We start from the raw sequence: 25,507 nt of genomic DNA on the forward strand, positions 1-25,507 counted from the left end.
TCCCGGCGACTTTTGCGCTGTCTGGCAGCTGAAGTAGGTGGACGTTGGCTAATTGAACACACTTTTGAGAATCAACACGTCCCAAAGAGGGAGTCAGGGCTGGGTGACAAAAAGCTCCCGTCGGCTCCGAAAGATGCGGCTAGAAAGAGCTCCGACAACGTACTCACAGTTTGGACTACATCTCCCGTGACGCCTTGCAGCCCATAGGCTTTTCCTCGATCCCTCGTCCCGGCAGTCTCCGCGGTGTGCGGGGGCGCGGCGCCCGCGATGGGCGTGGCATGACGCGAGGCGGGGCGGGCGGCAGCCGCCGAGGCTGGCGGCGGCCTAGGCGATGCCGCTGCTGGTGGACGGGCGTCGAGTGCGGCTGCCGCGGTCTGCTGCGGAACTGGTTCGAGCGCACCCGCTGCTGGAGGTGAGCGGGATTGCCCGGGCCTGCGGGCAGGTGGGATCTCCGCAGCCCGGCCCCCGACGTGCTTTCACAAGGGATCGACTGAGACGAGGCCCAGAGAGGTTAGGTGACTTGCCCAAGGTCGCACAGTACGCGCCCGGCGCGCCGGGACCGGGGCCTCGTCTACCCTCGGCGGGATCCGCAGATTGAGGCGCTTGAGCGGCTCCCGGCCTTATACAGCCCGGCTGCGGACAGATGCGGGCGGAGTGCCCAGCCCTCTGCGAGCCCATTCCCGTCCCTTGCGGTTTGGGGCGCCTTGTTATTTTTAGCCAGAAGTAAGGGTTTCGCTGGGAAGTTGCTAGTTCGGCGAGGACCGCGCCCTGATGGGTGGGTGGGCTTTTGTCTTCTTCCTTGCGGGAACTTCTGAAAGAGCGCTCCTTGAAGGCAGTGGTGACCAAGTATCCCACATGCTAGTTGTCGGATCTCACTTAGTGCGGTCTCGGAGAGGACGGGGGGGGGGGGTGTTTCCTAATCAAAGAATTCTTTTAAAGGCCCAGTTATTGCCTTGAAAGATGTCCACTTTCACTGAGAGGTGAAGCCCAGGAGTGTGGGGGTTAGGGAAGGCATTCTAGAAGTTTTCCTCTGATCAGCTATGGGATCTGTGGTCTTGTCTGCTTAATTGCTGTTTTCCCCTGGATTGCTTCCTGAAGCAAACGCTTCCTGAAGGCAGATGGCAGTGTGCTTACAAAATATTTGTTGGGTAAATGAATGGGCAGAATGACCCCTGAGAACTATGGGGCAAGGAGACTGGCTGTTAGCTTGAATTCCAGGACAGCCATCCTGCAAATCGGGCTAGGCACTGTGCCCTTTCCTTACTGTGGCTCATCAAAGAAAAGTTTAATCCACCTCAAGGATTCAGGGGACTGTCTTCCATCTCTGCTTGAAACGTCTAGTTTTAGTGGCCACGACAGCACATGAGAAGGCAAAGATGAGGTGAGGTGGAAACCTCTGGAGGCAGGATTTTGGTCTGTCTAGGGAGAAGGGGTGGCAGGGAGGCCCCTGTGGGGGAGAAGGCTGGCGTGTGACCTGCATCCCTAGTGGTTCACTTTCTTTAGGATAGTGTGTGCTCTGGAGAGGGAAGTTGAAAATTGTTTCCTTATTCACAGCCATTCTTCTCATGGTTTTGGTGACTTCCTTACAAGTGTTTTTTGTTGTTTTGGGGACAGGGGCTCTTTATATACCTCTGACTCTCCTGGAGCTTGATATGTAGACCAGGCTGGTCACAAACTCACTGGCTTGCTTGCTTTTCTTTCTTTGCTGTGATACACTGTTAAAAAAGGTTTGAGACAGGGTAGTAGCCCTGGCTGGAGCTCACTGTATGGCCTGCCACCCAAATGCTGGAATTAAAGGTGTGCACAATCACACGTGATTCCTCCTCGTTCAGTGCAGTTCCTTTGAGGCAGGGATCTCCCTGAATATGCGGTCATTGATTCTCTCATCTCCACCCACCACAGAGCCGGGGTTACAGGCACGTGTGGGAATCCTGCCTTGTGAGTGCTGGCACCTAATCTTTGGTAGATTCTTAGCAAACAATTGTAACTACTGACATCTCTGTAGCACCCCCCCCACCTTTTTTTTAAAGACAGACAGACAGACAGGCTGGCCTTGCAGTTGGTCTGGGTCCGTGCTGACCTTGAATGCCTGAGGCCTCCTGCTTCAGCTCTACTGTGGTAACTCAAGGTGTCATCCAATGTGCCCATCATAATACACTTTCTGATTGAAAGCATGCCATATATTGTTATTTTTTTTCTTGGTTTTTGAGATAGGGTTTCTCTGTGTGGCCCTAACTGTCCTGGAACTTGTTCTGTATACCAGGCTGGCCTTGAACTCACAGAGCTCCTCCGTTCCCGGTTCCTGTGTGAACACACAGCACCAGCTGTAGAACCCTGATTAGCATCCCACCACACCTTTCTGCAGCTGTGCTTCCTTAGGCAACCAGTCTGAACATTTTAAAAGGAAAATTTCAGAACACTAACTGATGCTGTCATGTCCCTCCTCCCCACTTTCTATTTTGAAAGAAAGTCTCACTGTAGCTCAGGCTGATCACCAACTCATGATCTTTGTGGCCTTCCAGGCTGGCGTCACAGGTGTGTGAATAAGAATTGTGAGACACATGCCATCAGAGATGCTGCCAGGGCAATCCCATACTGCCACTGCTAACCTCCTCCACATTTACTCACCAGCACATCTGGGTTCAGTGTTGTCTGGTTTCAGGCACCTAGTGGCCAGCCACAGTGGAACTGGCCCCACACTGTTCCCGACAAGATGAATGCCTTTGCTTTTATTTTGTAGATTGAGGGCTGCAAAGATCAGGCACACAATATGGTGGTTTGATGAGAATGGCCCCCACAGGCTTGTATGTTTGATGCTTGCCCGCTACTTAGTAGAACTATTTGGGAAGGATTAGACATATCCTTATTGGAGGAGGTTTGTCACTGGGGATGAACTTTGATGTTCCAAAAGCCTGGGCCAGACCCAGTGTCTCTCTCTCTCTGCCTGATCAGGATGTAAAGCTCCCATCTGCTGCTCCAGCACCATGTCTGTTGGTGTCCTGATATAAACCACCCCTCTAAAACTGTAAGCAAGGCCTCAAAGACTTTTTTTTCCTTTTCTTTTCTTTTAAATAAGAGTTGCACTGGCATGGTGTCTCTTCACAGCAACAGAACAGTGACTAAGACTGACCGTAGCAGGTCCCATGCTTAGACAGAAGTCAAGACTGGGGCCCTGCTTTCTTCCCCTCTCTTTGGATGTTGTGTCATTCAGTACAGCAGCCTCTTGCAACAAGGGGCACCCCTGTAGGTGCTAGTGTTCAGGAGGCCGAGGCAGGACAGTATGTTTCAGGGTAGACAATAGTGAGTAATCTTGAGTGGCCCAGTGCAGTGTTCCTTAGTGTCTGCTGTTGTTATGGGGTGGAGCCCAGGGCTTTACACATGCTAGACATGCCTGCTTCTGAGATGCCCCTAGCCCTGGGGTCTTTAGGTGGTTGGAATAATAATATTTTATAACAGCAGATTACATGAATTCAGACTTGCGTGTCTCCTATCATTTTATTGGAGGAGCCATATCTGTGTGTACCTCGGGGCTTTTTTCACTACACATTGGCAGAGACCTGTGGGCTTGTCACCTAGTCATTCTAAGAGAAAAGTTTGCTGACCACCGGCAAAGAAAGTAGTGCCATTTACTAGGCCTTGGGAAAGTTTGTTAAGGAACTGAGTGCACATGAATTAAATACCAAAAAAATATGAGACGCCGAGACAACTGGGAAGTTACTTTAGGAAGTGTAGAACGGGAAGCTTGGCCCAGCGGATGAAGTGTCTGCTCGGGAAGCACAAAGACTTGAACATGGACCCCAAAACTTCTAGAAAAAGGTTTAGGGTACTTAACCCCCGTGTTGAGGGGTGGATCCCAAGTGCTGGGTGGCCAGCCAGTCTAGGTAAAATCGTAAGTTTGGGTTCAATGAGAAACTCTGTCTCGGAACATTAAGGTGGGCCGTTGAGATGCTGCCAGGCCTGATGACCCAAGTCCAAGCTCTGGAATCACATGGTGGAAGGGAAGCTAACTACCAAGGGTTGCCGGGTGCCCACTGCATGTATGGCACCACACACACATGTGAAATAAAATGAAATTAAAAACAGGGTTTAGAGTACCAGGAAGGCGCATGACAGACCTCCGGCTTCAGATGTGTTCACATGCACAGCTCTCACACAGGCACGCTTCACCCTCACGGGCACTGCATGGTGTCTGCATCCTTCGTTCTCTCATGCACAGTGTGATGAATGCCCTGTGGCAGTGCCTCTGGTCGGTCGCCTTTGCTTTCGTTTCTTGTGTTTCTTTGTCTTTGAGACAGCCTCACTCTAGCCAGAGCTGGCTTACGCTGCCAGTGTTGGGACTGTGTGCGTGAACTCCTGCCTCTGCTTTTTTTATACTTTTTAATGACTTATATTTTATTTACACTGGTATTTTGCCTGCAGGTATGCCTGTGTGAGGGTGTCAGATCCCCTGAACAGGAGTTACCAGACAGGTGTGAGCTGCCCTGTGGGTTCTGGGAATTGAACCAGGGTTCCCGAAGACCAGTCAGTCAGTGTTCTTGTCCCCCGACTTTCTTACAGTCTACAGTGGTAGTGGTGCACACATGAGGTAGGAGGACAGTTTAAGGGCAGCCTGAACTACTCTGTCTCAAAGGTCAAGTCTCAGATTCTTGAAGAACCATGGTGAAGGATTGGGTGTCTCTCACAGGCACTGGGATCTTATGTCATATGTCGCTCCTATTCAGGGGGAATGTTCCTGCTGCCTTTCTCCACCAGTCTTCAATGGCCAATGCAGCACAGTTCAGAGATGCCAGCCTGCTTCCCACTTCTGAGTAAACATTGGCTCTTTCCATCTCCTGTTCAAGCCTCACTAATTCACACAACTATTTTATTCTGTTTCAATTAAACAGGAAAGAGCCAGACTTCTCAGAGGTCAGTCTGTTCAACAAGTGGGACCCCAGGGCCTTCTGTATGTTCAGCAAAGAGAGCTTGCAGTGACCTCCCCAAAGGATGGTAGGTTAGGAAGCAGTGTGTTGGGCCTTATTCCAAAGTCTACTGGCTATTTTATGTTATTTCTTTTTGGAACAGGCTCCATCACCATTCTGGGTTCTGATGATGCCACTACTTGTCACATTGTGGTCCTGAGGCATACAGGTATGATGACAGAGATGAAGAAAACCCTTTCTTAAATTATCCGAACCATGTGGGACCACTGATTTTTTTTTTTTTTTTCAGTTTGAGTTTCCTGGTGTAGAATTTGAAGTCATTCAGTTGCATGGCTGGGGCAGACAGACTGAGGGCCAGTGGCAGTGGTACCAGGATTTATCCCTACTTTGCTTGTACCAGCTTTTTGGGAACCTATTCTCTTTGGATGGATACCTTGCTTAGCCTAGATATAGTAGGGAGGGCCTCGGATCTTCCCCAGAGCAATGTGCCTTACCTTCTCTGAGCAATGGATGGGGGGTAAGTGGAGGAATGGGAGAAGGGGAGTGGGAACTTGGATTGGTATTGTATAATGAAAAAAAGATAGTTTGTTATCTTTTTTCTTTCCTTTTTTTTTTCTTTCTTTTTTTTTTTTTTTTTTTTTTTTTTTTTTTTTTTTTTTTTTTTTTCGAGACAGGGCTTCTCTGTAGCTTTGGAGCCTGTCCTGGAACTAGCTCTTGTAGACCAGGCTGGCCTCGAACTCAGAGATCCGCCTGCTTCTGCCTCTCAAGTGCTGGGATTAAAGGTGTGCGTCACCACCGCCCGGCTGTTTTCTTTTTTTAAAAAAAGAAAGAAAAAAGAACTTGAAGTCATGTCTTTCTTGTCTGCATGTGTCTCCCTGATGCCCTGGTCAGATGGGTTGGCTGGGCAGCATGGCCCTTCCCATTGTCTTACAGGGTCTAAAGATGAGGTGGTCTGCATAGCCTGCCTCCTGGAATATAAGGACTAACTCACTTTTCTCTTGTTCTCCAGGTAATGGGGCGACCTGCCTCACACACTGTGATGGAACTGACACCAAAGCCGAAGTCCCCTTGATAATGAGCTCTATAAAATCCTTTTCTGAGTATGCTCAGTGTGGAAGGTGAGTCCATACTGCTGTCCTGTGGACATTGCCGGGGTGTCCTGTGCTTGTGCACCTTGAGCATGGGTGGTGTCCACACTAGGCTGGATGGAATAATGGAGGGACAAGCCAGTACTGGACGTTTTGTTGAACAGGGCTCATTGTCTAGTCTGGCTTCAAAGTTATGATCTTCTTGCCTCAGACTCCCTAGTGCTCAGATTAGAGGATGAGACATGTCAGGCTTCTGTGTTGACTTTTAAATGGACTTTGACTTTGAACTTGTGTAAAGTTGGGATCTTCGAATCTTAGATATTAATTTGTTATATTAATATTATTAATATTAATTTCTTCTGTGTTTTTGTGAGCAGCCACTTGTTCTACGGTCTGAAGCAGGGAAGGAGGAGGCAGGGTTGGCAGTGACCATGCCCCACACCTCAGCAGCCAAGAGTTTGAGCATGAGTGTAGGGTAAGAACCAGTCCAGGCTGGCTGCACCTCAGCATTTTATTGTTACTGCGTCCGTGACACGTGGTCATGTACCAGAGCCACACAGCTAGTTAAGTTCTGGCCTTGACCCAGGCCTGGTGTCACTTGCTCTGTTCTTATTACACTGGCTCTCATTTTCTTGGCAGCCTTTGAAGGAACTAGTACAGTCACATAGAGGTGCTTAGACTCTCAGGGACACTTACTAGTTAGCTTTATTTGTTCAATAGGTAAGTTTTAAAAAGTGAGGGGTGAGATATGTACCCACCTTTAATTCTAGTAGTGGGAGGTAGAGGGAGACAGAGAGGATCTCTTAGTTTGAGGCCAGTCTGGTCTACATAGTGAATTCTAGGCCAACCTTTTCTCAAAAAATAAACCAGATTTAAACTCTGTGTGTTGCACGTGTACACTAGGAATTGAACCCTGGGCCTTGTGTATGCTAAGAGTGTGCATTAGCACTGAGCCCTTTTTGTAAAACGTAACTCTCTTGGCTTGGGTCTGTGTCACAGGCTGGCTGGCTTCATAGGCTTTGACTCATGTAGCTGTGAAATCGCCATTTCCTGTTTTCGTAGCCCAGACTACTCACACAGCCCTCAGAACACAGTGTTTAGTTATTCCTGGTCTGTGTACAGACCACAGTCGTTTTGGAAATCAGGGCAGCCTGACGGAGTGGTGGCAAAGCTACAGTGCTCCCAGCCCTTCCTGCTCTGACATTTCTGGTGAGGCCATCCAGGCCTTGTCAGACACCACACTCTGCACAGGCTTGTTCAGAGGTGTGAGCACACCACATGTCAGACACCACTCCCTGCACAGGCTCGTTCAGAGGTGTAAAGTACACCACATGCTCCCATGGTTATTGGAGTGGAGGAAGACAAGCAAGGAAAACATGGGGTGAAGCAAAGTTTGGACCTGTCACAGCCCTGCTGTGTGCATGTGCATATGACTGTTGTAGGGAGGGGCTTCAGCATGGAAACTTCCCAGATGGATCCTGTGTATATGGTAAAGATACCATGCTGTGATTCCTAGGTGTGGTGGGATGAGAGCACCCCAAGCTCTCAATTAGTGGGGTTTCTGTCCCTTTCCAGCCTCAAAGCCCAGATCCTTTTAGGTGCAGGTGTTGAGAAGTTCTAGAGTGTTCTGTGTGGGTGGCCAGGTGACACTGCACTGATGACCCTGGGCGGGGTCCTCAGAGCCTTGCTACTGGCCTTGGAAGCCTCATACGCACCCCATTGTGCCCACAGGTATTTTCATTATATGCTGTAGAAAAGACCCAGAAGCATGCTGTGGACGTTCATGGTAGCCAGGAACTAAATATCCATGAAACCCACATACAGTCATGTCATGTCTAACTCTGATCACTCTCTTGGCAGGCTGGAAGTGCACCTTGTGGGAGGCTTCAGTGATGACAGGCAGCTGTCACAGAAACTTACTCATCAGCTTCTTAGTAAGTTTGCCACCCCCTCCTAGTTTTGTCTGGTTTAAAAATTAAAAAAGGTGCCAGGCGGTGGTAGCGCACATCTTTAATCCCAGCACTTGGGAGGCAGAGGCAAACAGATCTCTGTGAGTTTGAAGCCAGCCTGGTCTATGGTTATGGAACAGCCAAAGCTACACAGAGAAACCCTGCCTCAAAATAAATAAATACATAAATAACTGGAACGTAAAAAAGCTCTCTAGCAATCAGATGAAGCAGAGGCAGGAAGATCATGAGTCTAAAACCAGCCTGGGATACACACTGAAAATCTGTCTATACTGAAGACACAGCCATGTGGATGGACTGTATAGATCATACAGAGTGTATCATGGATCTAAATTCCCAGGTGCTGGTGGGATAAGGACAAGATCTCCCCTCATTTTTTTCCTTCTTTTTTGGTTTTTGAGACGGGGTTTCTCTGTGTAGCTTTTGAAGCCTGTTCTAGAACTCACTATGTATACAAGGCTGGCCTTGAACTTTCAAAGTCTCTGCCTCCCAAGTGCAGGGACTAAAGACATGAGCCACCACTGCCTGTCCAAACTCCCCCCATTTTGACAGGGTGATGTTGTTGAAGCCCAGGCTGGCTGTGGCCTCATGATCATTGTATCTCAGCTGAGTGAGAGAACTACAAACGTGTCAAAGATGCTCTTTTAAAATAGCAGTTGGTGAATGCTAGGAGTATACAACCTGAGCTGCACAGCTGTACAGAAGTATTCGTAATCTTCAGAAGATGAAAAGTAGCACTGCTAATCTTTCCTAGTAAATAAGAAGAGACAGACGTGGTGTACAGTAATTGTGAAATAGGTGTCTGCTAACGCTAGACCTGCACTGGAGCAGCCTCAGCAAGGAAACTGCACTGTGGCGTAAGCCCTTTAAAGGTTCACATCCTTTGACTCAGTAACTACCCGTCTTAGGATCCATTGTAAGAAAGTCATCTAAGGTTGCAGAAAGGCTGACACTATGGCTCACTGGGTAAAGACTCTTCACACCACGCATGATCAGAGTTTATTGTTTGGGACCCACATGATGGAAGGAGAAATCTAATTCTTGTATGCTGTCCTCTGATCTTCCCATGTGATTCATGGCAAGGCATGCACGCGTACACACAAGTATGTAAATAAAAAAAAAACCTTGCACAGAGATTTTGATTTAAAGATCTGTATTCCAGCAGTTCTGACATCAGGGAATAAATACCTAGTGTTCTGAGAAGAGTTAGAAAGTTTCTAGAAGTTGTTACCTACTGAACCAGGTCTGGGACGAGCATCGTTGTCTGTTATGAGCTCAGCTGTGCACTCATCTACAGTGGAGGGATGGGCATTCAGAACCTGCTCTCTTCTGTTCCCTTGTCTAAAAGCATTCACAAAGCTTTTGCTCTGATGGCTGGAGAGATAGCTCAGTGGTTAACGGCACTGGCTGTTTTTCCAGAGGACCCAGGTTCAGTTCCCAGCAGCCACATGGTGGCTCACAACTGTCTCTAATACCAGTTCCAAGGGATCCTGTAACCACCATTCATATGGCACACATACAATGTAGGAAAAACATTTATACACACAAATATTCCTTTTGTTCTAATAGACTCAAGAGGAGTTGGTCTTCTCTTAGGACTCTACCTGATGTGGGTGCTGGGACCTGAACCCAAGTCTTCTGCAAGAGCAGAGTAAATGTTTTAAACCATGCGAGGCTTTTCACATTAGCCTATATTAATCACACATAACAACGGTTTACCTATGTGCATGTGGGCACTCGGCACATGTGTACCATAGGAATGGGTTTTCTCTCCTACATGTGGGTCCCAGGGATTGAACTCAGGTTACAAGTGCCTCTACAGATTGAGCCTTCTTGCTGACCTAATCTCTATCTTCAACTCCCCCCCACCACCACCTTTTTTGAGACACGATCTCATGTAGCACAGACTAGCCTTGAACTTGAACGTGCCACCGTGCCAGTTTCTGTAGTGCTAGGGCTTGAACTCATAGCCTCGAGTATGCTAGAGCATGCTAGGCAATTATAGTATCAGTGGAACTACAGCCCCATCCCTAATAGGACATTTTTGTGTATATATGTAATGTATTTTGATCATATTCACATCCGTTACTCATTTTTGGGCACTTTTTTTTTTTACATCAATTTTGAAATTCTAATTGTAGGTGAATTTGACAAGCAAGATGATGACATTCACTTAGTGACATTATGTGTGACAGGTGAGTTCTGCTGCTTTCACCCATATGGGCTCAGGAAGGTTTTGTCTGTACCCTTACTACAGCCCCCATCAGTGTAGAATTGTAGAAGACACTCTAAGGAGACTGTCAGCTCTGGATGACTTGTCCCCACCACTCCTTATCACTTTTCAACACCAGGGCCCACCCAGCTAGTAGATGCTCATGCTGCTTCTACAAAGGCTCTGATGTCTGCTTTCTAGGCTGTCAGAGGTTTCTCTGTGCTCTTGGGAAGGGAGTGTGCTGAAGAGCTGTCCTTGTGTGGCAGAGGCAGGGCCTGCTAGTGGCCCACGTGGGGCTCTGTACTGAGGTTTTTCCTTCACATGGACAAGAACAACTGTTTAGTGCTCTCACTTTCCTTCATTTCTTAGAATTAAATGACCGGGAAGAAAATGAAAACCACTTTCCGATCATTTATGGCATCGGTAAGTAGTGTTTGTATTAGATGGCTACATGGTTTCCATGTGGGCTAAAGGTCTGAGTGGCAATCATTCCGTCTGTACCACTGCTAGTGGGCTGGGTCCTTGCTCCTATCTATTTTTACTGTGACAAGTTAGGCAAGGGGCCTGACTTAACTGACCCTTAGCTGTAAGGTTGTTAATGTGTGGAGAAACTGTGCAGCATAGGTTATGACCACCCCACACCTACTCCTGCAGCCTAGTGTCACATGGGTGGGTAGTCAGGCACGCTTTTCTCTAGCAAGTGCTCATGGGGGTGGAGGGTAGTATGGGGTATTTGGATCTTTGTATGGGAATGAAGTAAGGTTTTGATTCAGAATAAAGACGGTTGAACTAAAGGAAGTCAGCCCCACCAGTCCTGAGGCTGACAAATTGCAGAGGGCTTCTGGTGTGCCCATGGTGTTTAGCTGAGTGGGTGAGGGGGGGCACAGGCACTTCTTTATTCTGTCACTTTGCATAGCTGTAAAAATAAGATGGAAGTCCACCAGCCTTACACCAGTGTTTGTGTAAAGCTTTGAAACCACACTCCCTGAGGGTCCCGTCTCTGGGGCTGGTCTTCCTGTGTTGCTACAGAGGCTGTCAGCACCTCAGTCTTTTTCTTCAGATCCCATTCTTTTCTGTTTCTGGTTCTTATGTATAGTGATAGAAATGTGAAGTCTATTGCTAGTTTAGAGTCACTCCCTCTCCCTTGCAGCTGTCAACATTAAAACTGCAGAGATTTACAGAGCTTCCTTTCAAGATCGTGGCCCAGAGGAGCAGCTTCGTGCTGCAAGAGCTTTAGCAGGAGGCCCGGTGAGTGGGAGCCCATCTTTGTGGGGTGGGTAAAGAGGGAACACCAAAGGACTCGAGTTTTTAGAATGTTGGAAAGTTGGGGCTATCTCCTTACCAGAATTCAGTATTCAGTCCACTTCCTCATGGGTTAGAGGAATAAGGATCAAGGTTAGGTTCTAAGTGCCAGTTACTAGATTTCTGCCTGAAAGTCGGAGGTGGTAGTAAGAGCTGGAATCTATGGACAAAGCAAGACCTCTTCCCATTAACCTTCCCATAGAGAGGAGTGGGGGCGGGGGGATTGACAGAATCATGTCTCATCCACACTTTGGACCTAGTCATCAGAGAGTAGTCTGGCAAGTCACTCTACAAACTGAGTTCCAGGAGAGCCAGGTCTACATGGAGAAACCTTGTCTCGGACCCCTACCCAGCTCCAATGTTTAATTTCCTCACTGTACTGTATGTTTCCTTATTTTTTGGTAGTGCCGAGGATGGAACAGAGGCATATGCAACCGTGCTATGCTGCTGAGCAGCACTCCTAGCCTAGGCTCTTTTTATAGCCTCAACATTTCCCAGAGCTGGGATTGCACAAGTATACAACTTTGTCCAGGTCTCTAGTATGTTTTTAATTAATTAAATCATTAATTTCTTGTTTGTTGTTTTTTGAGACAGGGTTTCTCTGTGTTGCTTTGGAGCCAGTCCTGGAACTAGCTCTGTAGACCAGGCTGGCCTCAAACTCACAGAGATCCGCCTGCCTCTGCCTCTGCCTCCCGAGTGCTGGGATTAAAGGTTTGCGCCACTGCTACCCAGCTTAAAACATGAATTTAAAAGAGTTATTCATCCATTTGAGGAACAGGTAGAAGAACGTAAAATTCCCAGTGTGAGCCTGTTTTAATCCAAACACTCGGAGACAGGTGGATTACTGTGAGGTACAGGCCAGCCTGGGCTTATGTAGCTTTTTAAAAAGATGCCAAACAGGATCTGGGGAGATGGCTCAGTATGAGTGCTTGCTGTCTAAGCATGATCCACAGCACCGACATAAGCTGGGTGTGCTGCTTGTGCTTCCAGGCCTACTGCTGGGGAGACAGAAGACTGATTGTTAGGGTGTGCTGAGTCTGTAGCTTCAGCTCTAGTGGAAGACCCTGTCTTAGTTGGCAGAAGCAATGGAAGACACAGGCATGGACCTCTAGCCTCACATATGTGCCAGCACCCCAACCGCCGCAAGCCTGCTTGTTTGTGCAATACTAACTTCTCAGTAAGATGTGTGGAGTTAAGAGATCTGTTTCTCCCAGTCTTTCACCATTTTCTGGAGTCCTAATTTTGTTTGATATGGTCTTGCTGTGTATGTAGCCTAGGGTATCTTGGAACTTGTGGCGGGTCTCCTGCATCAACCTCCATCAACTACTATGACCAGCTTGGTGGTTTTTCTTTTCTAAGACAGGGTTCCATTGCAGCCCAAGCTGGCCTACAACTTACTGTAGGATTCCTTTTGGTATTCAGTAGACTATATTTCAGCTTGAGTACCCTCTCAAAGCTGAAAATTACCGCTGGCATAATTCAGGAGTTCAAGGAATGGGTCTGTTGGTAAATCAGTTTCTACAGAGCCAGTTGTGGTGGTGCACACATCCCTGTTACCCCACATTGTAAGGTGCAGTAACAAGATGAGGAGCTCAAGCATTCTTGGCTATGTATTGAGTTCAAGGCCAGCGTGGGCTACATGAGACCCTCTCAAAAACAAAAAAGGGTGAGGTATGGTGCTTATACTTTTAAGGCAGGCAGATCTCTCAGAGTTTGAGGCCAGCAGGGTCTACCAAACCAGATCCTGTCTCAGAAAACAAACAAAAAAATGAAACCAAAAAACCCCAAACCTTTCTTTTATGCTTTTTGTAAGACAAGGTCACACTGTCATACAGGCTGATCTTCCTGCCTCAGCCTCCTGAGTGTTGAATGGCAGGTGTGAGCTGTCATACCTGGGCACCAGACATTGTGAGCTTGTTTATGTTGCATGAATAGCTGCTTGGGGTAGGAGTAAGGAGGTGTGGTTTTTGTGTAGCCATGGGGAGTACAGGCATTAGTCAGACCTGCCTGTCTTTGAGGCACTGCTGATGCTCACTGGACGTGTGACCTGGGACCTTTCTCACCATCCTCTTCCCTTAGAAGGGCAGCATACTGTCTTCTTGTAGGCTTACTGTCAAAACATAGACCAAACACAAGACAGGCATTCGGTGGTGGCAGCTTTGTTATTACGGGAGGTCAACATTTGCAGTTTATCAGCTAAGGGGACAGACTTGGAACTAGACTATAGCAGTGGTAGGGCAGTGTCCTTACAGCCTGTCATGGAAATGGTTCTTTTAGATGATTAGCATTTATGATGCAAAGACAGAACAACTTCGAATAGGCCCGTATTCCTGGACGCCATTTCCACATGTGGATTTCTGGTTGCAGCAAGATGACAAGCAAATACTAGAGGTGAGAATTTACAGGTTGGCTAAATCTTAAATCTCTGGACCCTGGTTTCCCCATCTGTAAGAAAAAAAAGGTTTAGACCAGCGAACAGCTGCTTCTTCAGATTGCCATTGACAGACTAAAATTTATGGCAGTGGGGGATTAGTACTGTCCTGGCAGATGTTTGTACAGGCGAAGTAGTAAGCAATAAAACGTGTGTAACTCAACAGATGTACAGAAGTGCTGACACTCAGACCAGCCTGTTAATGTGTCTGTAGCCCAAAGCTACTCTGACATGTAGTGAGGAGCTGCGGGCTGCATTCCCGCCCGGCTCCTGGCCGCCTGGCTAGCTTAAAACCTGAAATAACAACACACAAATTGTATTCATTTAAACACTGCCTGGCCCATTAGTTTCAGCCTCTTACTCACATCTTAACTAACCCATATCTAATAATCTGTGTAACACCACGAGTGGTGTCTTACCGGGAAAGATTCAGCACATCTGACCTGGTGGCTGGCTTCATGGTGACTGGCTTCATGGTGACTGTCCCAGAGAGGAGAGGAGAGGCAGGGCAATTGTCTGAGCCATCTACCTCACTTTCTTCTACTCCACCCACCTAAGGGCTGGCCTATTAAATGGGCCAAGGCAGTTTCTTTATTAACGAATGAAATCAGCACAAACAGAAGACCCTCCCACATCACTGACATTGTCATCCAGTGGGGGAGGCACGTAGCCTGGCCCCTCTCATGCCCACTGTCTTGTCTTTTCAGAACCTTTCTACTTCTCCTTTGGCCGAGCCCCCCCACTTTGTTGAACATATTAGATCTACCTTGATGTTTTTAAAAAAATTCCCATCTCCAGCAAATATACTGTTTCCTGGAAATAAAGCTCTCCTCTACAAAAAAAATGAAGATGGTTTATGGGAAAAGATCTCCTCTCCGGGGAGCTAACAGCAGAGTTACCAAAGAACACAACTTTTTGGCTCAGCAGATCATTGATGGTTTGGAATCTACGCCTGTGCAGTTTTACTTCTTCCTTGCTTACTGTCTTTCAAAATAAAATCTTATTTTGGCAAAGGCATTTGTTTTAGATGATTTTTTGCTTCACTACAAAGTGAGGAACAAAGGAGAAACCATTGGCCTTGCATTGAGAGACAGGTTGGTCAGGAAAAACCCAATCAGTGTGTGGTGGCAGGTGCCTTTAAACCTTGAGTTCAAGGGCTTCCCGTTTCACATAATAAGCTCCAGGACAGACAGCAAAAACTACCAAAGAAACCAGTCTTGTTAAAAAAAAAGAAGAAAAGGGAAAAGGAACTTCCTAGCAAAATTTACCAGTGCTAGGCAAGATGAAAGGCTCAGAAACAGACAGCTGCTGAGCGTGCTTCCCACCTTCAGTGTGATTTTGAGACAAGCTCGTGGGGTGCCACATTCCATCTGAATCCCACAAAATGAGAGAAACTTTTTACATGTGATGCTACTGAGATGCCCAATTAGAGTTATGGAGGTTACTTTTTAAGAACTGTTCTGTTACTTGATGAAAAGTAAAGTTTACACTGAGCTCACAAGTAGTAATCTCAAGAGCCTTTATTTAAGCCAGCATCAGATAGTGTCTCAAGGTAAAATTCTGTTGCAGCAAAACCAGGTAACAATTTCCAAATGTATAAAAACATTTAAAAATCAATCTGTTAAAGGTGATAATTTACCCCTCCCCCATGTCACCTGCTATACTTCATTGCATCAAATAAACAGGGAAGACTATATTTAATCATTTGCACCCAAAAAAAATGGAAAGATTGCATTTTGATAAGTGGCAACTGTCAAAAATCACATCAAATCAGTGTAATTATAGGCTTAATGTGGTATAACTAAGGCTTCCAACACTACAGTTCACCGGCCCACCATCTTAGTATCTTCCATTGTTTGACTTTAGGGACTAACAAGGCACGGGTGGGCATCTTAGGGTACTGCTGGTGATGCAGTACTGGGGGAATAGAAAGGAACGAGAATTGGGTGGCGAGTTCTACCAGGCTTGTTAGCCTGGAAGAGGCAACTTCTCTGGTTCTTTCCGGAGCTGGGCCCAGGGTGAGTAGAAGAGAAGCTGCAGCCGACCATGAAAAGCAGGTCAAAGGCTTTCTTGTTGCAGCCTCTACCGTGCTGCACAGCAGACGACAGGAGGCTCTTCCTGGTGCTCTCCATTGGGCTTTCTGTCCTAAGTAGACCCAAGCACAGGGCATGCTGGGCGCCAACTTAAAGGCATTACCAGTGTTTAAAATATACTTAAATATGGTCAGGAAGAGATCTTACAGTTAGTTACTATTAACAGATGAGTCCTTACATTTGTTGACAAGAATGTATAAAGAAGAGGTGCAGCAGGGACAGTTCTAGCGCTACAGCGCATGTGTACACCATCCCTCAGAGGCTGCAGGTCCTACCGAAACCCATTTCCTGATGCCAACCAGTGAGGCAGATGTCTCCCACAGCCTGCCTGAACTACAGACCTAGTAAGACTGAAGCATGGAGAGAACCTGGAGAGACCTATGCAGCCTAGAGAGAGAGCAGTGTTTCCAGTGGAAGGTGCTTGAAATCCACATGTTCTCTCTGTACAACGTGTTTATAGTATATGAAGAAAGGGTTGGGCAGGCCAAAATAGTCAGTTGTTGGTTCTATTTACACATAAAATAATTGCCCCCCCATAAAGCCTGGTTTTCCAGCCTGTTTCTGTGCAAAACTCCCAGTTTAGCACAAACGACAGAAATTTCTATCATATTAGCATGTGGCACAGTTCACATTTTCAATAAAACTTCATCTTCCCTGAAACAGTCAATACAGGCACAAGCCTAGTATTACTGAGGTTTATCTTAAGCGCTCCAGCCCCTCTACCTGTGGGTCATCTTCTGGATGCTGGGCCTTGTTCTGCAAGGTCTCGGTCTGTCTGGCCGTGTGGGCAGGGGCTGTGGGGACCTGCTCAGGGCAGTGGGCCTCTGGGCTGCTGTGCTCTAGCCCACCGCACAGCTGGTCCACCTTTTCGAGGTCTTCGATGTGGCTGACTGAGCTGGTCTCACTCACAGCATCCGAGCCTCTCAGAGCCCTTTTAAAAGGTTTCTGGCCTAGAGAGACAAGATGAACCACGATGAGACTGGTGGAGACATCCACAGACAAAGGTGCTGTGGTCCTGCAGGGTCACTGATTTGGCAGGAATGCTGGAATTTTGGTTTGCACCTTAGAGGTGAGGCAGGAACTACAGAACACGGTAACACCAAGTGCTCCCCAGGCCAGTGCTCCTGTGGTGCCCCTGACAGGAGTGAATACCCGGGTTAAAGTAATGCTTGCCTTTGCAGGGCCATGGAGACATTTCTTTGGAGCTAAATCTCAGGTGCCTGAATTGTTGCTTCAGCGAAGGGAATGGAATTTTGGATTACAGAAAGGAACATAAGGAACAGCAAATAAGGAGCCTCATCAGCATATATGAGTCTATTCCCGAAGTGGAATAGAACTGGTTTCCTTCTGTTAGTGAAGGTGAACTGTGGAGCGGTTTAACCCACCTGGAAGTCTCTGTTTGCTTTGAGTGCCTGAAGGTGTTGGAGGCGGTGTCACTCCTGTACCTTGTACTTTGTGGACGTATGTGTATTCTGTGGATTCCAGAGAGCCTGTCAGGAAAAGAAAGGAATGGCAGAAGCTCCAGGCACAGCTATCCTGAGGTGTCTTAACCAGCTCAACCAGCCACTCGGCTTCCCACTGACTGAACTGGAGCAAACCCACCCTGCAGTTGCTCACGTCTCTCCCCAGGCTCTTCAGCTCCATTAGTGTGTGCAGTGTGCTGGGACCCTCACTCAGTTGCTAAATGCACTTTAGCAATGAGAAGATGCTCGCATTAAAGGCTGAGGTCAGATATAAAATGTTCCTTGTTCGTGATGTTTTGAGACAAAGTCTCAGAAAACCCTAATCCGCTAGCTTCATCCTCCTAATGCTAGGATTACATCCTTCTGCCACCCATAATAGGAAACTCTAGTGATACCTTTGCTATCATGAGAATTTAGAGAAGGAACAAAAGGAGGAACATCAAAATTTTGGGAGTATTTCTCTTTTCTTTTTTACATATATTTTAAAGATTTTATTTATTTATTACGTATACAGTGCTCTATCTGCATGTGTGCCTGCAGGCCAAAAAAGGGCACCACATATCATTATAGATGGTTGTGAATCACCACGTGGGTGCTGGCAAGTAAATTCAGGACTTCTGGAAGAGCAGTCAGTGCTCTTAACCACTGAGTCATCATCTTTCCAGTCCCCAGGAGTATTTCTTTGATAGGATAGGAAAGAATTCACTGCCGCTAGTATCTCCCAACAAGTTGGCAACATTGCCAGTCACTGGTTTAAAATACTGTGTGCTACAGCCTTTAGGGTCCCCTCTCAGAAAGAGCCATGTCCTATACAAAGTACTCAGGAGGACTACAGGAAACAATAGTCCTTATGCCAGTGTCCATGGTGCACTGTCCCCAGATGTGGGCCAGTTGGATAGGCATGTCCCTTTTCCAAGGAAGAGCAATGTGCATGCTGTGGAGTGGCTGCTTTCTCACTGTTTCAGCAGGGACGGGGGGAGATGAATGGCAGAGAATCCAGGGAGATATAAAAGTATGAAGTGTACTAGGAGATAAATGCATCTGGTCAAAACTTAAAAATAACAGATATAAGCATAGAGCAGTTGGAAGTCCTACCTGCTGTTAAGTTAAAACTTCTTCCCTTTTGTGAAGCTTGAACGGGAGAAAACCAATTCAGGACGGACCCTACTACAGGGATCTGCCGCAACACTCCCTGCAAAACACAAGCCTTGTTTAGGAGAACCTGCTGAGCGTGCTCTGCCAGGATCCCAGCCTGGAAAACTTCAACCCTAACCCTACCTCTTCCAGAAGTCGTTCCTCATTTGCCTTCTGTAGTTGAACCTGAGCCTCCTGAATTCCCTTCCGAACGACTTCTGTCATGTTCTCTAGAAGCTGCAAAACCAAAGAAGATACTGTTTGTCTAAGCTTCTTGCCCAAGACTAGAACTACTCACACAACCAACAGCATTGGTGACATTTCCCCACAAGTATATCAGTAGATGCAATTCTGCACTAAAAAACTTGAGCAAAGTTAAATAGAAAATTAAACAGAAGATGAAAGCTCATGCAGGCACAAGCAGACAGAAATTCGTTGTCTGGCCTCATTTGCCAGAGAAGAGAAATAACTAGTTACATTCTAAATGTTTTATCAATGAAAAGCAAGCACTGTTTAATGTTGACAGAAAGTCAGAAGTAATAGCCAAGCCTGGGAAAAACCCAAAGTCTAACCAACAGTGAACACAGCCAGCTCCTTGGCCTTTTTTCAAACCTCTTCATCCCCTCTCTACCCCAAAATGAACTACAGCACATGCATCTCTGCTCTCATGCAAGGGTGGATGGGAGTCTGACCTCTAGCCCTGCAACTTTGTCTCCCATGCTACCAGACCAACAGAGGAAGGTCTGTTTCTGGTGGTGTGGTCCTTATCAGGAACACCTATGTTGGTATCCTTAGGATCCAGCTCCTTTTAGTAAGTCTCACCTCAGTGTACTGCAAATGTGAGCAAGTCCCCAAAAGCTCAGCTGCCCTAAGCCACAACATTTGCTATACTGCTTGGTTGTACATGGCTCTTCCTTCACACTACCTGGTGAGGTCACTGGGACAGCAACTGTGTCAAGGCCACTTAGCACTCCTGATGTCTGGCACAAGACCTAGCTCACATCCAGGAAAGAATGAAATAAACAGACATTCCCCAGTGTTGTATCACAAGCTTTAGAAAAAACATGAAACACTGATTCGTCTTACAGACCCTTGAGTTTTCCTCAATTTCCCGGGCTGTAACTGCAATGGTCTCCACTAGTTCAGAAATATCCACATCATCACTCGCCATGCCAATGTAAATGCAGCTCTTCGTGCTTTTGTACTCAGGGCCTGGGGGAAGAAACAGGCAAGGCTGGCTTCCAAGTCCTCAGGTTTGTCCTGACTATGAGATGACAGCAAAGGGGACTTCCTCCCAGGAAGAGGAAGATGCTGCTGACAAAGGAAAGGAAGGCTGGAGAGCTGGCAGAGGAAGGGAGACCCTACTATGAGAGACCCTCTGCCTCTAGTTGATCCTAAACCAGAGCTCCTTCCCTCTGCGGCAATGCAAATATCTTCCTTAAACCCGTCGGACATGGTCTTCTTAAAGTTCTCAGCAATTTAGAAAAGTTGTTCTTACCCATTTTAAATATGAGGTCAGATTCCAGTTCATTTAACTTTTTCAGAAGTCCAGTGTGTATTTTCTCCCCCTCTGGATCAGATCTCAAACTGCTGTTATCATCATTGACATGCTCATACCTAAAAACACCAGAGCACAGTAACGCATTTAAGATGGAGCTTCTCTTCAGATAGGACTGTGGGTGCAGTGTGAATCCCCAGAGTCGAGCACAGATCTGGAGTCTTCTTTCCTTCCTTCCTTCCTATTTTTTTTTTTTTTTTTTTTTTTTGGTTTTTTCGAGACAAGGTTTCTCTGTAGTTTTAGTGCCTGTCCTGGAACTAGCTCTTGTAGACCAGGCTGGCCTCAAACTCCCAGAGATCCGCCTGCCTCTGCCTCCCGGCTGGATTAAAGGCATGAGCCACCACCACCCAGCTCTGGAGTCATCTTTGAATAATGTTGTAAGCCCCAGTTTGTGGTTCAGTAAAATAAAGAGTCTGGGGGGGTCTTTTATTTAAAAGGAAAAAGAAGAAAATGAGAACTAGGAAGTATCCCAGAAGATTGTGAGGCCAGTACAGCTCTCTTCCAGTGAACCAGGCTTATCCTGCTAAGCTCTGTATATCCCATAGAGTAACCATCTGTCCACTATGTGTCTGCCGTGGGCACTTGTAAATTAGCACAGGCAGATAGATGGTACATAGTAACCCCTGACTGTCTACATTAGGCTTTTTTAAATGCCCCAGCACATCTCGGTGAATCCTTAACAAATATACTCTAATCCCACCTGGATATATACATAAGCATCAGGACCCACTTGTCTTGACAAAGTCGTCCTTCACGTCACATCATGTAGCAAGCCAAATCATTACCTGACAACCCCGATTCCAGGCCAGTTGGGATCATCAACATACAGGAGGCCTGGTGTCCCCTCTACTTCCTGCCTGAACTCTTCTCGTAGCTGTAGTGTACATGTCAGGACTGGAAGTTTGCTTTGGATGCAGGTGACGAGTTGATCCACATCCTCTCCTTGAGTTCCTAACACTGAAAACACCCACAGAATGTTTGAGAAATGCTTACAGGACTTGGCGGTGGGATAGGTGGGTACATGAAAGGGAGACTCTCTTACGACTAACAAGGTCAAAGACCAGATCAGTATTAGCAGAATTTACTTACTTACTTACTTACTTACTTACTTACTTACTTACTTACTTACTGTTCCTGATTGTCCTGGAACTCGGTCTGTAGACCAGATTAGGCTGGCCTTGGATTTACAGGGATCTGCCTACCTCTGCTTCCCGAGTGCTGGGATTATTATTTTGTTTTTTTGAGACAGGGACTCATCCTATAGTTGAGGCTGGCCTTTAACTCATGGGAGTCCTCTTACCTCAACTTCCAAATGTTGGAATTATGGGCATGAGCTACTATGCCTGACCTAATTTTTTTTTAAGTTATTCCATGTAACTATAGAAGAATCAGATGACAAAAACTAACACACTTGGGGCTGGGAGAATAGTTCCCATGTACAGCATGATCCTTGTGGATCATAAACACAAAAAGCTGGTGTCATCGTAGACACCTGTAGCCACAGCACTGGGGAAGTACAGACTAGAGGACCCCTAGAGCTCACTAGTCAGTTCAGTGAGCTTCCAAGTTTAAGCAAGAGGCTGTCCTAAAAATATAAAGTGGACAGAGATAAAAGGCACCATGCCAACTTCTAGCTTCCACATGCACAAGACACATATACCATACATATAAACAAATTTTAAAAATCAGGCTGATAGGGTTCAGTGGTAAAGGTGCTTATCACCAAGCCTAGCAACCTAAGCTTGATCCCCAGGATGTACATGGGTAGTAGGGGAGAACCAAGGGCCAGGAGTCCTCTGACTTCCACATGCATGTGCCCTTTCCATACAATAAACATAAATAATAAATGAACAAATAACAGGGGACACAGCTACTTGGTAGATTCAGTGCACAGATGAACTCTCCATCTAGACACCATGTCCTCACAGGCCTGCCTCAGGCTACACATACCTGTCATGGGCTAAACAAGAAGGCAGGTTCTTGATTTATATGAAAATATTAGTGGAAGGGAATGTTTTGGTGGTTTTGTTTCTGAGACATCAGGAAAGAAGGCAGGGAGACAATATCAGCACCACATGAGATCCACTGAGTCATGTCAATCAGCGTTAAGAGGTGAGGGAATCTTGGCAGTTTACCTTCCCTCCTCCGGGCTCACAGGTGCTGCCCAGGTGCTCTCTGCCACCCTCCCGCACTGTCTTCACAGCTGGGGTTCAGGCCATCAGCAAGCTCTGAAATGGCCTTTTCTTGACAGGGTAAATTTTCTTATTTTGATGAGCTTGGAAAAGTTTCTTTGTTGAATATCTCATGAAAAACTACCAAAAACTTTCTTAAAATTATTTTAAGTCATTATAACAAGCATAACCATTTTTTAAACTATCTCACTAACCCCAGCTTTTTGAAGTTATCACATAAGAAAGGTGCAGTGGTTGGGAGGTGGTGAAGCACGCCTTTAATTCCAACACTTGAGATGCAGAGGCAGGTGGACCTCTGAGTCTGAGGCCAGCCTGGTCTACAGAACAAGTTCCAAGACAGCCATGGCTATGCAGAGAGGCTCTGTCTCGGAAAACCAAAAACCAAAACCAAAACCCAAAAGAGATAGGTGTGGTGGCTCATGTGGCTCATGCCTACAGCCTCAGTGCTCAGGAGACTGAGGAAGGAGAATCAGTAAGACCCTGATTCTAGAATAAAATAAGGATTGGTTGGTGCGGGACAATTCTGTATTCTGTTAATTATGTTTTAAATAAACACTGATTGGCCAGTAGCCAGGCAGGAAGTAGAGGCGGGGCAATGAGAACAGGAAAATTCTGGGAAGAAAGCTTTCTCTCCAGTCCTGTCCAGACACCAAAGAAGCAGGATGTGACATACCCCACTGAAAAAGGTACTGAGCCATGTGGCTAACATAGATAAGAATAATGGGCCAAGCAATGTTTTAGTAAATAAAGTTTCTGTGTGATTATTTTGGGGCTAAGCTAGCCGGGCGGCCAGGGTGAAAAGCAGGCCCTCATGTTATAGAATGGCACCAATGTGTGGACAACTGCAGCCACATAAAGCTTGAGGCAGCTTGAAAAGTAATTCTAGAACAAAATGACAGTATTACGCATGGTTTCTTGGTAGCAATTTCTCAGGTCTGCTCTGCTTGCTATAGGCAAGCAAGCACTCTCATTTGGAAGAGGCTTCCTGACTCAGCTTTAGCTGCAAAACCTTGCAGCTGCTTCTGCAATGTTTAAAACAGTGGTCCTACTCTATTAAGAGTCCCCAGGACAACTGGAGGTTTCCACTGACATCCCCAGTGTATTCATACATACATGTGTGAATACACTAAAAACTTCCGGAGGGCTGACTACACGGAGGATTCTGAGGGATGACATGCCAGGAGAAGGTATGGAAACTGTGCCCCTTCCCTACAATTTGCCTTATACATTTCTTTCTTCTTTTGCTCCCCCCCAACCGCCCCCCCCCCCCGACAGGGTTTCTCTGTGTAACTGAGACAGCCCTGGAGGCTTGGCCTGGCATTCACTCTGTAGACCAGGCTGGCCTTGAACTCAGAGATCCACCTGCCTTTGCCTCCCAAGTGCTGGGATTAAAGGTGTGGGCCACTGCCTGGCTGCCTTATACATTTCTATCCTTTAATTATATGTATTAGAACACATCGTGACCTTAAATATATATTACTAAAAGTGCAATATTTGAACAAAATTAAAGCATGTCCAGGTTGCATTCCAGACAGTGACAACTCTGCTGGAAGATTGGTCTGTTTGAGATGGGAGGGACTCTTTTTTATTAAAAACATTTTATATATTTGGTCATGTTTTTCTTCCTCCCAATGCCTCCCAGATTCTTTCACCTCCCTACCTACACAACTTTATGTTCTCTCTTTCAAAACACACAAAAAATGAGAGTTAAAAAACAAAACAAACAAAAAATAAGAACTACATTCCCCCCCCCCCCCCACCCCAAGCCTAAAATCAAAACAAACAAAAGACCAGTAAGGGGAAAAAAAAAGCCAAAACAAAGCAGAGGGAAGCAAAAAGTTCACAAAAATACCACTGAGTTCATTTTGTGTTGGCCCGCTACTCCCTGGCACTTTCCCTTGCCGGCAGGTATCTAACTGCAGATAGCTTCTTAGTTGGGTGACCGTCTTCTCCTCTTCTCAGTGTGGGACCCTGTCTGCCTTGAATCTGTGCAGGTCTTGTGTTGAAAGGTTTTAAAGCTCCACAGGTTACTCAGATGTGCACTTGGACATGAGAAGTAACCAAAATAGAAAACCTAGAGTCACAGAACTGAATTGCTCCAGATGTCTCACTCTCTGAGAAGTTATGCTGAAACCTAAATTTAGCCCAAAAGAAAAGCTCCTTCGAAGGAAGATGCTGCAAACTACAGGATGGCAGGTCATAAGGGGGGGCTCAGTCATCTGACTGCTGGCCATTAGCAGTTTTTGCCTTAGCCACAGGGGCAGAGTCGTAATTGCTTTACCTGCTGCTGTCATCAAAGGGCTGAACCGCAAACAGGTGCCATCCACCTCCAAGTCCAGGACAGTGAGGCCACACATAGGCACCAGCTGTCTCAGTTGTTCTCCTAGCTGCAGAGAAAAGGACAGACAACACTCCTGCAACCCCATCCACACTCATAACCTTACCCAGACTAAAGTGGTTCCTGGAGCTAGTTTGCCTTATTCTTCAGGGCATCATCCAATATCAGCAGTTCATTTTATGTTATTCCAAATACAAATTCACTTTAGAAAAATATGCAATATAATTAAAACAAAAATATGACATAAAAATGACTGACAAAATACTATCTTAACACTGACTACTGATATCTGGTATATTTCCCAGGGTCTTTTCTCTGTTTTTGTAACAACAGAGCATTCTACATTTTAGGAATCTACGTTTTTCTGTGTGTGTGTGCAGGCACATTTGTATGTGTTCATGGGTATGTGGAGGCCAGAAATCAATGCGGGCTCTTCCTCAGTCATTCTCTACCTTACTTTTTGAGAGAGGGTCTCTTCTCAAAGAAACTGTACTTACTTATTTGTTTATACTGTCCTGCCAATGAACCCCTGAACCACCTGTCTTTGCCTCTCCAGTGCTGCAGTGCTGCGGTGCTGCCGTGCCTGGCTGTTTTGTTTTACATGGATGCTGGAGATCTGCACTGGGGCGCTGATGCTTGTGCTGTAGCACCTTACCACAGAGCCACTTACCCAGCCCCAGTAACCTGCATTTTTTCCATCTAATTTGTGCTGATCATTTTCCATCTGTTTTAAACATTTGTCTACAGGTTTATAATAGTTTCTTCGAATGGCACTATAAGGATGAATTATATATTTATCAAACCTCA

General features: G+C 46.4%; 2 protein-coding genes across 6 annotated transcripts in view; one reads left to right on the forward strand and one right to left on the reverse strand.

Annotated features, from left to right (window-relative positions):
• Positions 1-276: 276 nt before the first annotated feature.
• Positions 277-17,696, forward strand: Ntan1 (N-terminal asparagine amidase). Of its 3 annotated transcripts, none has more exons than XM_038328630.2 (10): positions 277-412; positions 4,887-4,989; positions 5,065-5,130; positions 5,932-6,040; positions 7,871-7,944; positions 10,119-10,172; positions 10,559-10,612; positions 11,340-11,437; positions 13,769-13,882; positions 14,630-14,935. In XM_038328630.2, the coding sequence occupies exons 1-10, from the start codon at positions 332-334 to the stop codon at positions 14,807-14,809; spliced, it is 933 nt and encodes a 310-aa protein (XP_038184558.1). In that variant the 5' UTR covers positions 277-331; the 3' UTR covers positions 14,810-14,935. The 3 variants fall into 3 exon arrangements, with proteins under 3 accessions (XP_038184558.1, XP_038184561.1, XP_038184560.1); XM_038328632.2 differs by having other exon boundaries at positions 284-412; positions 4,887-4,908; XM_038328633.1 differs by lacking the exons at positions 13,769-13,882; positions 14,630-14,935 and adding an exon at positions 17,197-17,696.
• Pdxdc1 (pyridoxal dependent decarboxylase domain containing 1) overlaps positions 15,425-25,507 on the reverse strand; it is a 58,668-nt gene continuing 48,585 nt past the window's right edge. For all 3 annotated transcript variants that reach the window (XM_038328628.1, XM_038328629.1, XM_038328627.1), the window contains 8 exons: positions 24,644-24,749; positions 20,956-21,127; positions 20,111-20,229; positions 19,703-19,824; positions 18,757-18,849; positions 18,574-18,670; positions 17,401-17,505; positions 15,425-16,965 (listed from right to left, as the gene is read on the reverse strand). In XM_038328628.1, coding sequence (XP_038184556.1) covers positions 16,712-16,965; positions 17,401-17,505; positions 18,574-18,670; positions 18,757-18,849; positions 19,703-19,824; positions 20,111-20,229; positions 20,956-21,127; positions 24,644-24,749 — 1,068 coding nt within the window. In that variant the 3' untranslated portion in view covers positions 15,425-16,711. The remainder of the gene's footprint in view (positions 16,966-17,400; positions 17,506-18,573; positions 18,671-18,756; positions 18,850-19,702; positions 19,825-20,110; positions 20,230-20,955; positions 21,128-24,643; positions 24,750-25,507) is intronic.

The sequence above is a fragment of the Arvicola amphibius genome, chromosome 4, assembly GCF_903992535.2.
Source record: "Arvicola amphibius chromosome 4, mArvAmp1.2, whole genome shotgun sequence".
Taxonomy (NCBI): domain Eukaryota; kingdom Metazoa; phylum Chordata; class Mammalia; order Rodentia; family Cricetidae; genus Arvicola; species Arvicola amphibius.

Excerpts from the sequence above, each read along its gene's own strand:
- Ntan1 (XM_038328630.2), top strand. The coding sequence starts at position 332 with ATGCCGCTGCTGGTGGACGGGCGTCGAGTGCGGCTGCCGCGGTCTGCT. Across the intron at positions 413-4,886 it reads GAGCGCACCCGCTGCTGGAG|GAAAGAGCCAGACTTCTCAG; the intron begins GTGAGCGGGATT and ends TCAATTAAACAG. Across the intron at positions 10,173-10,558 it reads AGTGACATTATGTGTGACAG|AATTAAATGACCGGGAAGAA; the intron begins GTGAGTTCTGCT and ends TTCATTTCTTAG.